This window comes from Ambystoma mexicanum, chromosome 12 (genome assembly GCF_040938575.1).
Source record: "Ambystoma mexicanum isolate Mex_15411 chromosome 12, UKY_AmexF1_1, whole genome shotgun sequence".
NCBI lineage: Eukaryota > Metazoa > Chordata > Amphibia > Caudata > Ambystomatidae > Ambystoma > Ambystoma mexicanum.
Genome location: NC_090936.1, coordinates 37526688 through 37541263, shown reverse-complemented (window position 1 = coordinate 37541263; position 14576 = coordinate 37526688). Strand labels below are relative to the sequence as shown.

General features: G+C 47.6%; 1 protein-coding gene across 1 annotated transcript; it reads right to left on the bottom strand.

Moving 5' to 3' along the window:
• Positions 1–9134: 9134 nt before the first annotated feature.
• Positions 9135–10172, bottom strand: LOC138514452 (tropomyosin-like). Its single transcript, XM_069629959.1, has one exon. It carries the CDS (start codon positions 10170–10172, stop codon positions 9135–9137), a length of 1038 nt encoding a protein of 345 aa, XP_069486060.1.
• Positions 10173–14576: the final 4404 nt, after the last annotated feature.

Sequence of the window (14576 nt, the reverse complement as noted above, 5' to 3'; positions counted from 1 at the left end):
CATAAGTGTTAATGTGTTGATATGTAAAGGCCATGAAACTAATGGGTAATTTTTTTTGTTTTAAATAGTGTTTCAGTGTTGGTAGATGTTCAGCAACTGCCTCTTTCCTTGCCTCCTGCACCTCACAAACTACTAGATTTTCAAAGCTAAATGGAGCTCGATAAAGAAGGAATCATTATTGAAAAAGAGAGGATTTTTACTTTGTCTGAATTCTAAATGTCCACGGGAGCTGGTTCCATAGTTCAGGGCCTTAACAGAGAATCGTCTGTCACTGCACGCGCAGAAGCGTGACGTGCGTCACTCTCAACAGCTTCTTATCCTCAGAGCAAAGTAATCTATCAGTAAAATACAACGTTAATGCAATTTAACGCCAGGGGGAGACCCCCCTCAAATCCCCTAAACCAACCCCCCTAAACCAACCCCCATCTATTTATGTCTAAAAAAAAACATACAACTAAATCGAACAATTCGATGTAAAAAATGTGGTGTTTTGGGCCTCAATATTTTTTTTGTGTTCGTTTTTTGGGGACTCAGCAAATACGGGAAGATTTTCGTGCATAACTATGGTTGAGACAGTTCATGAATAAACTTGTAAGTAAGACAAAGGAGCTTACACGTAATGGCAACCAATGGAGATTTCTCCAGAAATTGATCTAGAGCGATTCAAAATCAGACGAACAGCTGGATTTTGACTCATTTGGACCTACTGTAAACATGTGGTATGGATGACAGAATAAAGGGCATTTGGGGTAGCTCTTGCGGGATAAACTGGAGTATCCTTCTACGCAGACGGAAAAATGGAGTCTCTGGAAAGTTAGTTGACTTGGGCTGTGAAGGACAGTTCTGCACCCTACATAAAGCCAGGTTCTTCACTTTCCTGGCATGGGATGCGGGTGAGCCAAAGAGGATCAGGCGGCGGCGGGGCACGTACCACGTCTTTATGTAAATAGGTCAGACGCAGCAAAATAGCCTCTGTTTTAGCCACTGATTCAGGTTAGCAGCAGTTGGGAAATCTCATGTCAGTTGAAGAATGGTGCAATGGAGAAAAACATATTTAACACCGCCATCACTAGTATGTAAGTGGAGGCCACCACCTTCAAGAACCTGTGGGGAACACAGAACCAACAACCTGATCTTTCATTGCCCAGACCAACCCATTTCCTCTTGATCAAAACAATTTGATCAGAGTTCTTCAGAGCCATATGTATTTCAAATGCATCCATCTCTGGTAATAGGTAGCTTAAAACAGTGGTTACCAATACAATGTTTTGCAGGGCTTTCCCCAGCAGACTGACTGCTGAGTGCCACACTACTGCTGACAGGAGCTTTCACTGTGTGTCACAGTTTCCTTCCAGACTTAGAATAAAACCTTGTAGACACAAAGTAGACCTGGATGATTGCCACAGCAGAGAATGTGATGTCACAAGTATGCACCTAAATGTGTATTCTGCACTGCAACACAGATGTTGTGTGGACCGACAATTATCCAGACACCTTCTGATTATGCAGAGTTTTGAGATTTTTTTTTTAGAAAACATTGCTGCAGACTTCTCTGCGATTATTTGCCTGAAAGGTGTCCAACCGCCTCTAATGGGTTAACCTTCTTGTTCCACGGCGGATTCACAGAGCTCATCAAATTTTCTGGTTCCCATTAACATCAGTGACATTGCTGTGTCTGTATTTCTAGGTGTCAACAGAATGTCCCCGGGCCGTTGCGTCTTGGGTCTATCCTACTGAGTCTTCGACTCCGCGGTCTCGTCTTCCATCAGCAAAGCGTGAAATCACATTGCAAGGCCACGCCGCCCTTATGCACAAACAAGTAGCGCCTTTTGCATCCGCACAAGATGCTTGAAAAAAAAATAGACACGATGTGGCATCTCTTATGGTATAAATAGAGGTCAGGCGACAAATGGCCGCCGGGAGGAACCAGACTACTTTCTGTGCCCACCGCTGCGGAACACGACCTGGGTCATCTTGTTCAATGTGAGAAACTACCTTCGTGCACGGCTGTCCCATCCATGCGATTTTCAGTTTTGTCACAGCGACCAATGCAATGCGTGTAACTCAGTGTTGAGAAGTGTAAACAATGGTTTTCTATGGAATCTGCCAGCTTTTAGCAGGTGCTTATGGAATCGAATCTGTCAACACCCGAAGCAAAATCCAGCACCAGCGCCAACGAATGGTGGAGATGGAATTGTTTATTCTGTTCCGTGCCCTCACTCTGCCTGCCAAATTGAAGCATTGATCCACATATGAAGCATGGATCCACAGATAAAAGCATATGTACACTTTTTATGCTTCCACTTCAAAAAAGAGTCCCAGTTAAAGAAGTAGCGGGCTCCTGGAATGATCCAAAATGGCTACTCACTCCCAGTTTAAGAACGCAAAGGGCTCCTGGAATGATCCAAAATGGCTGCTCACTTAGGGTGATCTGCACGTGGCAATCTAGTTCTGATGGGGCCCGTCTCAGAAGCCCTTCTGTTCAGTTTCTGGAAAAGGTCATTTACAACCGCCTCTCCCGAATTTCGAGCTGTCGACGAGACCGACCTGGAAACACTTTTACCTATTCAACAAATGAATTGGTATTTGGGCGGCAGGAGTTTTCATCTGAAAATAGAAACGCTCTGCTCACCGTTCTTGCCACAGCTGCATCAGATGCCATCATTAGCAAGGCACAGAGCTTGCCTCTGACGTTTCTGCTGCACAGCCCATAGTGTGTGGACATAAAATGAGACAGCTGCCCCATCACACCGCCTACTACAGCCATGCAGATCTCCACCTATCAGAGGGACGTGCACGCAACAGCATGTAAACATGCGCATGCATTTAACCTCTGAATGTACACGTGCTTTGTGAAAACAAAACAACGATAAAACGAAATCAATAGCCAACCTTTTTGCATAGGCACGTACAGGGCACTGATAAAATGGGTACTTCCTGGGCCGTAAGGTGGTAACATCCGGAAAATGATTTGATTAGCTGGGCAAATGATAGCAGGTTCTGGCAAATGCCTATTTATTAGCTATGAGCAAGTCAAAACTGTTGGTTTTGACAATGCTTGTTTTAACAGGTATTCAGTGCCAGTAACGGCTATAAGTCAAGTGGTTGATGGCACACTTGGCTAAGACACTTTTATTGCCACAATAGGCCATTTACAGCTCCAATGAAGACATTAACTCTCACCAGACTGCATTAAAATAACACTGGAAGGCAAAGTGTAATGTTACTGCTAGATAAAGCTAGCTCAGAGCGACCCCCAAAGGGATGTGTTTGGGGCAGGTAAGGGATGGGATTGCCATAGGGATTAACATGGGCCTAGGCAGTCAAGGTGTGGGTAAATAACCAAACTCCACCCACAAGCTGTGTGTCCTTCCTGACATGTGGTGTCACTCCCAGCTGTACGCCAGTGCAATAGTTTTGGCATATATCGGCGACGCTGTAGTGTCACATAATGGGTTATACTAAAAAGATGTTGACAGCGCCTTTGAAATTGAACAGGCTTTCGCCAAATAGCATTAAGCGGCCAATGCAGACTTCGCCAGCCCTGATAACAATTGCAGAAAGTTAAGTCCTTCTCACATGTTTCGCTCCTTCTAAAAAGAAAAAACAACTCTGATGCACAATCTCCCTGTTTCTATCCTTTTTATATCTCTCCAAAAAAAGTGAATAATGAATCATTAATGCCTTCAAGCTGACGTTGGCCAAAACTAGCAAGAAAAGTCGACTATTGCTTGGCAGGCGATTGAAAATGTCATGCGTGTAACATGTCATTTGTTGCCGCCATTCTTTTGTGGTCACGTTACTTGTATTCAGTTACCTACAAATGTACCTCTTTTGTACCAGACCATACTTACCAACATGACCCATTCCAATCTGTAGGTGCTTATCCAGCCCTGGTTTTTTCACTTTGCATTCTGGGACTTGTAGTTCCACTTTTCCAATTATAAAACTCGAACTACGTGCTCCTCATTTATCGTGATTCTCGAATATGTGCCAAACAAATCTAAGATTGGATTGAAATAATCCTCTTTGAGTGAAATGCTTGAAAGTTTCTCTTTGGCTCTCATTGTAAGTTTGGGCGATGTTCCCACCCCACGCCTCTGCGCTGCATGCTGATTTGCGGGCAAGTCCATTGGATTTTGGCAGTAATTCCTTGGTGTAGCGGTAATGAAACCTCAGCGTGCTAAGAATCCCCAAAAATTAATAGCAAAATTGAATGGCGAGTTTTTCCCAAAATATGTTTTCGCCATGCACCACAATAACGAAACAAACCACACATAGCCTCGCCCAACAGCAGATGACGGCTACCACACATATGCTCAGCGAACGGTGTCAACCGAACTGAAGCTGTCAATAACACATCACAGCTCTCTTGCTCTTTTCTCCCGCTCAGTCCATCTAACTTCCCCTCCTCCCCAATTGCTTCACAGATCCGCCAGAGCGCCAAGAAACTACGCAGGTGGCAAAAGAACCTTTAACATAGCATAACATGTACGCAGGAGTGTTGTGGTGGCCATTTTAATAAAGTGAACACAAAGAAAATAATAATGCGCCTGTTCAATTGAGCGGCAATGTCAATCTCAGCCTATAACGACGGCGGAAAACGGGTGTCCGTGGGAGGCTATCAGAAACCACACAGAGGCCATCTACGCCTACCCGTAGCATCAAGCAGGTGAAGAAGCGGTGGAACCACCTCAAGTGCGGGATCGGCGTGCCTGTGAAGGTGTGCTGAAGGAGCGCATGGCGGCCAGAGGAGGAAGCATTCCAATGCGGGTCCTGCGACAGTAGGAGAAGAGGGCCATGTCAATCATCGGCCTTGGGGATTGGCTTCCAGGAGGTGAGGGCAGAAACCGAGGCCGCCAGAGCTGAGTATGAGTCAAGTAAATTCAACCCTCACTAGTTCACCTGACCTAGTCATGGGTGCCTCTGAAAATAGGCCGTATGGAGAGACACGTCCAAGTCATGCCCAACGTGGCCCCAAGCGTATGACACATGTTCACCCATCATAGTCCAGGACATACAGGGACGTCATTTAGGGGTCGCAACTGTGACCCCTGACATCTCCCTTGCTACCCCTGAGGTCTCCCTTGCTACCCCGAAGAAAAAAAGGAAACTTTTTTTTTCCAAATTGAGGCTCCTGGGATGTGGCTAGCAGCATGTTGAGCTTTGTTTCTGGAGTGGCTGGTTTTTTGATAGTTATAGCCGGTAAGATAGCTCAGTGGGTTGCACGCTTGCTGTTGAAATGTGTTTGTGATTTGCAGGTTCGACTCCCGGCTAGTTCAGCTCAGACTTTCATCCTGCTGGGGTTGATAAATGAGTGCCAAAACCGGTTGTGTGATACAGTATGTATATTTGTCCTATATGAAGCGCTTAAGCGTAAGTGCTATATAATAACACGTCATTATAGTTTGGTTGGCCTTGGATGTCTGCTTGCATTCACAGTCATTTGGTAATATGGGCCTATACCCGCTGATATTAACGATGCATATAGTGATTCATTCTTGTATGAAATGTAGATCACTTTACAGTGATATCGCAAAAAATATTTTTTTTAGTGCAATGCTATCTGATGCCACTTCCTGATTTGTCAAAGGGTGAAAGGTCGTTTTCCATGCTTCCCGTGATGTCACTTCGGGGTGGGGTCAAATGACATCACGTCCTGTGATATCCTCAGAGGTCAAGGGTCGTGTGATGTCACTTCCGCTACCCTTGGCATTTTGGTTAAATGACGTCCCTGAGGACGTGTTGTGCCGAGGCAAATGAAAGACCTCGCAATGCCCTGTGCATCGCGCTTGTTCTTCTTCTTGCTGACAGATTTGCATCCATCAGCGGTGATTATTGGATACCGAGGCTTGAGCCTCATTACTCCATCCTCTCGGGTTGAGTGTATAGTCGTGTGTTAGGATTCTTCTTGGTCTGTGTGGCCTTGTCACAGTAGGGCTGGTTTCACAGGGTCTTCGCAGTGATGTGCCCTGTGCATCAGGCATGCCTACACCCATTAACTATGGGCCATCTGCACTGCCAGCAGGTGGCGCCAGTGATTCAATGGACCCACGGGTTAAGCATAGCACCTGAGGCAGCAGGCATTATAGGTCAGTAATGGCCTCTGGGGCCCGCGTAAAGCCTAACAAAAAAACGGAGAAAACGGTACCTGCAATGAAGCAACGAAACCGCCACTCAAGAATCCTTTCTGAACTGTTTTATTCTTTTACAGATACATTCTGTGCACCACTGCAACCTTCACCCATTCACGGCTGTGTTACCCCGTCTACAAGAAGCACGCGCTGCAACTGCAGAAGAAACATTATAACTTGCATGTAATATGCAGTCGCCCCACCAAAAAAGACTTCCCAACCCTGAGCCAGCTGATGTTTGCCCTTTTGTACTATAGCACTTGGGAGTGTGTGCCTTGAAGGAACACAAAACCTTATAAAAAAAGATGCCATCCACAGTGATGCCGCACACAGCCTGGGATTAACTGCATGATGAAAGGATCAATAAATCCATATGAAGCCCGACCATTGGAAGTCCACAGAAGCACTATGTTCTAGAGCAAGGTTGTCCAACTGCAGTCCTCCAGGGCTGGATCCATGTTGGATTTTCAGGATACCCCTCATTAATATTCATGGGGTACATTTTCATACAATGATTCTAAATGTATGCACATGTCTGCTCATGAATATTAATGAGGGGTAGCCTGAAGACCTGTCAGGTTTCTGGCCGTCGAGGCCTGGAGTTGGACAGCCTGAAGGGCAACGCCAACACAGGTCCTATATGGATTCTCTTCCTTCCATGTGCTACCCCTCCCCCACCCCTCAACACTGCTCACAAACATCCTGGTTCTGGCTCTGAACCTTTCGCCATCCAGATGCTTTGGACTACAACTCCCATCAGCATTAACCAGCATGATCCAAGGTGAGGTATCATGTCTTCTCTCTAGCTTCTGCATCTCTAAGACACCATATCTTTTCCAGTCTTCCTACCTTCTCACTTTGCTACGTCGTATTCTTGCCTCTCAACCCTACACGTCTACACTCCACTCCGGGGTCTTCATAGTTTAGACATCTCTGTTTTCTTCAGGATATCGGACCCTCCTTTCCTGGTGCTTTCTGCAAGCCTTCATCCGGCGTTTGCAGGGACACAACGTTCCAATAGTCTCCTCGTTTTGCCCCCAATTTACTCTCCTCTACAATCCATAGAAGTTGACTGGCCAGACCCTGCACCAGATTCCTTTGCACCTGAGACCTTGTAAATATCTATTGTTGTCATAGCAACATGTCTTTTCTGGACTGTGATGCTCTGAACGCATTGCTACATGTGAGCAATCACAGAGAAGGTTATAGCTATCCGGCAACATCGGGAACACAGCGATGCCAGGCGTGCAAATATGTCAGATAACTGAATGTCATTTATCTGATCTGGTTGACAATGTGAAAAAGGCTGGATAACAAAGTGTCTGGCATTTTTCGCTATATTTGCAAGTTCTGCCATTTGGCTATCTGGCATAAAAACATTGTTATGCGGTATTCGATAAACCAGAATGGTTCTGTAACTGGCTATGGGAGGTGCTGCATAAAAGAATGTGCCAGTTAATTAGGTACCGGATAACAAGGTTGTTAATATAGATCTACCATCATCTTAAATGCCTCCATACATTCTGCCACCATAGATTGCTTTAGACTGCTTTTCTCATTATTTGCTGAAATCACGATGCTGAAATCTTCACTTTTTACTATCACCAATTCCATTAATGAAGTGGACTCCTTTTTTTAAACTATTTTTATAGTGTCTACATCCATTTGCACAGGTGGCAGGAATTGATAATAAGTTCGCTGAATCTTTGAGTATAGCCACTGTATTGAATTTAGCTGAATTGTGATTATAGCCAATGAACTGAATTTAGCTGCATATTTTAGTATAGCCACTGTACTCAATTTAGCAGAATTTTTGAGAATAGCCACTATACTGAATTTTGCTGATTTCTTTAGCATATCCACTGCATTGAATTTAGCCAAATCTTTGAGTACAGTCACTTTTTTAAATGTAGCTTAATTTTTTAGTATAGCCACTGTACTGAATGTAGCTGAATTTGAGTGTAGCCATTGTATTGAATTTAGCTGAACCTTTGAGCTGAATATTAACTGAATTTAGCTGAATTGTTTATTCTAGCCACTGTTCTGAATTTCTGAGTATAGCCACTGTATTGAATGTAGCCACATTTTCTAGTACAGTCGCTGTACTGAAATTAGCTGAATTTATTAGCATAGCCACTGTATTGAATTTAGCCGAACTTTTAAGTATAGCCACTGTATTGAGTTTAGCTGAATTCTTTAGTACAACCAGTGTATTGAATTTGTTCAGCTAGTGTATTCAATTTACCTGGATATTTAAGTACAGTTAGTGGGGGGAAAAGAGACAAATTCCCCAGATACACTCCTTTTTAATTTCAAACCCTTATTAGCGTTGACTTGCTGCGTCTTCCAACTCATCCCACCACACATGTGTAGGCCTAATTCTACAAAACCCCTCACTTATTCAAATGCCCTTCTCACTTGAGCAGTCCCTATTCCAGGGGTCTGCAACCTGTAGTTCTCCAGATGCTTTGGACTATAACTCCCATGATCCCTCACATTTTACTGTGCGGGCTAAGACTGCTAGGAGTTGCAGTCCAAAGCATCTAGAAGGCAATGGTTGCAGACGCCTGCGGGTCTATTCACTCAACTTTCCCATAAACCCAGATAGGTTCCTGTATGAATGATGTCACATTACTCATTCTTGCATCTTGTTGTAAATGTTTATTGGCTGTGTATATGTCTAAGTTTAACCCAGCACATCCTATCTTTTCCTGAATGTACTTATGGAATTTATTAAACCCTTTTTTAAATCAAACTCTGCACATCACATTCTTGGTCTTATTGTTGAGCGTGTTCCTTCTCAGGATTGGCAGTCTCTCAGAGGCTTGTTACCTTCCTCCATGTTCCTTCTCAGGATTGGCAGTATCTCAGAGGCTTGCCACCTTCCTCTGTGTTCCTTCTCAGGATTGGCAGTCTCTCAGAGGCTTGTGACCTTCCTCTGTGTTCCTTCTCAGGATTGGCAGTCTCTCAGAGGCTTGTGACCTTCCTCTGTGTTCCTTCTCAGGATTGGCAGTCTCTCAGCGGCTTGTGACCTTCCTCTGTGTTCCTTCTCAGGATTGGCAGTCTCTCAGAGGCGTGTTCACCAGTCTCTGTATCTCTTCTCGGCTTTGGCATTCTCTGTTCACTAGTCTCTGCATCTCTTCTCAGGATTGGCATTCTCTGTTCAACAGTCTCTGTTTCTCTTCTCGGGATTGGCATTCTCTGTTCACCAGTCTCAGTATTTCTTTTCAGGATTGGCATTCTCTGTTCAACAGTCTCAGTATTTGTTCTCGGGATTGGTATTCTCTGTTCACCAGTCTCAGTGTCTCTTCTCAGGATTGTCATTCTCTGTTCACCAGTCTCTGCATCTCTTCTCAGGATTGGCATTCTCTGTTCACCATTCTCTTTATCTCTTCTCGGGATTGGCATTCTCTGTTCACCAGTCTCTGTATCTCTTCTCGGGATTGGCAATCTCTGTTCAGCAGTCTCAGTATCTCTTCTCAGGGTTGGCATTCTCTGTTCACCAGTCTCTGTATCTCTTCTCAGGATTGGCATTCTCTGTTCACAAGTCTCTGTATATCTTCTCAGGATTGGTATTCTATGTTCACCCGTCTCTGTATATCTTCTCAGGATTGGCATTCTCTGTTCACCAGTCTCTGTATCTCTTCTCAGGATTGGCATTCTCTGTTCACCAGTCTCTGTATATCTTCTCGGGATTGGCATTCTCTCTTCACCAGTTTCAGTATCTCGTCTCAGGGTTGGCATTCTCTGTTCACCAGTCTCAGTATCTCTTCTCAGGGTTGGCATTCTCTGTTCACCAGTCTCTGTATATCTTCTTGGGATTGGCATTCTCTGTTCACCAGTTTCAGTATCGCTTCTCGGGATTGGCATTCTCTGGTCACAAGTCTCAGTATTTCTTCTTAGGATTGGCATTCTCTGTTCACAAGTCTCTGTATATCTTCTCAGGATTGGTATTCTCTGTTCACCCGTCTCTGTATATCTTCTCGGGATTGGCAGTCTCTGTTCACCAGTCTCTGTATCTCTTCTCAGGATTGGCATTCTCTGTTCACCAGTCTCTGTATATCTTCTCGGGATTGGCATTCTCTGTTCACCAGTTTCAGTATCTCATCTCGGGGTTGGCATTCTCTGTTCACCAGTCTCAGTGTCTCTTCTCAGGGTTGGCATTCTCTGTTCACCAGTCTCTGTATCTCTTCTCGGATTGGCATTCTCTGTTCACCACTCTCTGTATCTCTTCTCGGGATTGGCATTCTCTGTTCACTAGTCTCTGTATCTCTTTTCGGATTGGCATTCTCTGTTCACCAGTCTCAGTATTTCTTTTTAGGATTGGCATTCTCTGTTCACCAGTCTAAGTATCTTTTATCAGGATTGCCATTCTCTGTTCATCAGTCTCTGTATCTCTTCTCAGGATTGTCATTCTCTGTTCACCAGTCTCTGTATCTCTTCTCCGGATTGGCATTCTCTGTTCAGCAGTCTCTGTATCTCTTCTCGGGATTGGCATTCTCTGTTCACCAGGCTCTGTATCTCTTCTCGGGATTGGCAATCTCTGTTCACCAGTCTCAGTATCTCTTCTCAGGGTTGGCATTCTCTGTTCACCAGTCTCTGTATCTCTTCTCAGGATTAGCATTCTCTGTTCACCAGTCTCTGTACATCTTCTCGGGATTGGCAATCTCTGTTCACCAGGCTCTGTATCTCTTCTCGGGATTGGCAATCTCTGTTCACCAGTCTCAGTATCTCTTTTTAGGATTGGCATTCTCTGTTCACCAGTCTCTGTATCTCGTCTCATGATTGGCATTCTCTGTTCACCAGTCTTAGTATCTCTTCTCAAGATTGGCAATTTCTCAGTCATTCGTGCAGAAACACATGCTCTCTCCGATCACGATTTTTTTTCAGTGTAAGGCTGCTGCAAAATTGTTTGAAGAATGCCCCCTCCCCATTTCTGAGGGGCTTGCACTGCTCACGTTTCCCTTCTTCACATGGAGACGCTCAAGAGATCCAGTGAAGCTGTTTTTCTTTGATTGATTTATGCAAAAGAGAATTTCAGAAGACAGCAGCTGATCGACCTTGGTGTTGGCATCGAACATGCCCGCTTCTGGTGGTTAAGTCCATGATGCAGACAGTGAGCGAGTTGGTGAAAGTCCATGTAAACCTGACGCCATGCATGTAAGAGACGTGGGTATTCAGCGTCCCTTCTTCACGTGGTCTGTCATGTAACATTTCCTACTTAGCCGAAGGATGAGCCGCAGGGATTCGCCCAGAATCCACCGGGTTATTGTGATCGAGTTCTGCCTCGTCCTATTGCCGCACTCTGGTGCTATGGTTCTAAGTAGGTGGTCTGTTGAAACGGGTTATATAATGATGAATTATAATTTAAACTGTATTTAATAATTTTAACGATGTTGATAGAATTAATTCATGTTATTATTGTGTTAAATTTTTTTTTTGACGAATATGTATTTGAACCTTGAAATCAGTTGTGTTGGTGAATATGAAGTGAAAAGTTCCATCATCAAAGAGAGGACCGTCTACAGGGAAGGACTAACGTGGCGGGGCAAGGGCGCAGTGTTTGGCGCCGCTCTGGGGGCCTGAATCTCCCTGGTTCCAGCAGGCCACGCCCCCATGGATATTTACAGGCAGCAAAGTCCCTGCAGCGGTGAAGGCCGCGGCAGGGCAAGGGCGCAATGTTTGGCGCCGTTCTGGGTGCCTGAATGTCGCTGGTTCCAGCAGGCCATGCCCACTTGGATATTTAAGGACATCAAAGTTCCTGCAGCAGTGAAGACTGCAGCAGGGCAAGGGCACGGTGTTCGGCACCACTTGGGGGGAGTTGGGGGCGGAGGGACCTGAATCTCACTGGATCCAGCAGGACACGCCCGCTTCGATATTTACAGGCAGCAAAGTCCCTACAGCGGTGAAGCCTGCGACGGGAAAAGGGCGTGGTGTTTGGTGCAGCTCTGGGTGTCTTTATTTCGATGCTTCTCGCATGCCATACCCCTTTGGATATTTACCAGCAGCAAAGTCCCTGCAGCGGTGAAGCCAGCGGCAGGGCAAGGGTGCAGTGTTTTGCGCCGCTCTGCGGGCCTGAATCTCCCTGGTTCCAGCAGCCACGCCCGCTTGGATATTTACGGGCAGCAAAGTCCCTGCAGCGGTGAAGACTGCAGCAGGGCAAGGGCACGGTGTTTGGCACCACTTGGGGGGATTTGGGGGGGGGCCTGAATCTCACTGGATCCAGTAGGCCACGCCCGCTTCGATATTTACAGGCAGCAAAGTCCCTACAGCGGTGCAGCCTGCGACGGGAAAAGGGCGTGGTGTTTGGTGCAGCTCTGGGTGTCTTTATTTCGATGCTTCTCGCATGCCATACTCCTTTGGATATTTACCAGCAGCAAAGTCCCTGCAGCGGTGAAGCCAGCGGCAGGGCAAGGGTGCAGTGTTTGGCGCCGCTGTGCGGGCCTGAATCTCGCTGGTTCCCGAAGGCCACGCCTACTTGGATATTTACTAGCAGCGAAGTCCCTGCTGCGGTGAAGCCCACGGCAGGGCAAGGGCGCAGTGTTTGGCGCCGCTCTGTGGGCCTGAATCTCGCTGGATCCAGCAGGCCACGCCCACTTGGATATTTAAGGACATCAAAGATCCTGCAGCAGTGAAGACTGCGGCAGGGCAAGGGCGCGGTGTTCGGCACCACTCGGGGGGAGTTGGGGAGGAGGACCTGAATCTCACTGGATCCAGCAGGCCACGCCCGGTTCGATATTTACAGGCAGCAAAGTCCCTACAGCGGTGAAGCCTGCGACGGGGCAAGGGCGTGGTGTTTGGTGCAGCTCTGGGTGTCTTAATTTCGATGCTTCTCGCATGCCATGCCCCTTTGGATATTTACCAGCAGCAAAGTCCCTGCAGCGGTGAAGCCTGCGGCAGGGCAAGGGTGCAGTGTTTGGCGCCGCTCTGCGGGCCTGAATCTCCCTGGTTCCCGAAGGCCACGCCTGCTTGGATATTTACGAGCAGCTAAGTCCCTGCAGCGGTGAAGCCAGCGGCAGGGCAAGGGTGCAGTGTTTGGCGCCGCTCTGCGGGCCTGAATCTCCCTGGTTCCAGCAGCCACACCCGCTTGGATATTTACGGGCAGCAAAGTCCCTGCAGCGGTGAAGGCCACGGCAGGGCAAGGGCGCAATGTTTGCCACCGCTCTGGTGGCCTGAATCTCGCTGGTTCCCGAAGGCCACGCCTACTTGGATATTTACTAGCAGCGAAGTCCCTGCAGCGGTGAAGCCCACGGCAGGGCAAGGGCGCAGTGTTTGGCGCCACTCTGTGGGCCTGAATCTCGCTGGATCCAGCAGGCCACGCCCACTTGGATATTTACAGGCAGCAAAGTCCCTGCAGCGGTGAAGGCCGCGGCAGGGCAAGGGCGCAATGTTTGGCGCCGTTCTGGGTGCCTGAATGTCGCAGGTTCCAGCAGGCCATGCCCACTTGGATATTTAAGGACATCAAAGTTCCTGCAGCAGTGAAGACTGCGGCAGGGCAAGGGCGCGGTGTTCGGCACCACTCGGGGGGAGTTGGGGAGGAGGACCTGAATCTCACTGGATCCAGCAGGCCATGCCCGGTTCGATATTTACAGGCAGCAAAGTCCCTACAGCGGTGAAGCCTGCGACGGGGCAAGGGCGTGGTGTTTGGTGCAGCTTTGGGTGTCTTAATTTCGATGCTTCTCGCATGCCATGCCCCTTTGGATATTTACCAGCAGCAAAGTCCCTGCAGCGGTGAAGCCTGCGGCAGGGTAAGGGTGCAGTGTTTGGCGCCGCTCTGCAGGCCTGAATCTCCCTGGTTCCCGAAGGCCACGCCTGCTTGGATATTTACGAGCAGCTAAGTCCCTGCAGCGGTGAAGCCCACGGCAGGGCAAGGGCGCAGTGTTTGGCGCTGCTCTGTGGGCCTGAATCTCGCTGGTTCCAGCAGGCCACGCCCACTTGGATATTTATGGGAAGCAAAGTCCCTGCAGCGGTGAAGGCCGTGGCAGGGCAAGGACGCAATGTTTGCCACCGCTCTGGTGGCCTGAATCTCGCTGGTTCCCGAAGGCCACGCCTGCTTGGATATTTATGGGAAGCAAAGTCCCTGCAGCGGTGAAGCCCACGGCAGGGCAAGGGCGCAGTGTTTGGCGCCGCTCTGTGGGCCTGAATCTCGCTGGTTCCAGCAGGCCACGCCCACTTGGATATTTACGGGAAGCAAAGTCCCTGCAGCGGTGAAGCCAAAGGCAGGGCAAGGGCGCAGTGTTCTGCGCCGCTCTGCGGGCCTGAATCTCGCTGGTTCCAGCAGGCCACACCCGCTTGGATATTTACGGACTGGAAAGTCCCTGCAGCGGTGAAGGCCACGGCAGGGCAAGGGCGCAGTGTTCTGCACCACTCGGGGTGGCCTGAATTTCACTGGATCCAGCTGTCCATGCCCGCTTAGATATTGACAGGCAGCAAAGTCCCCGC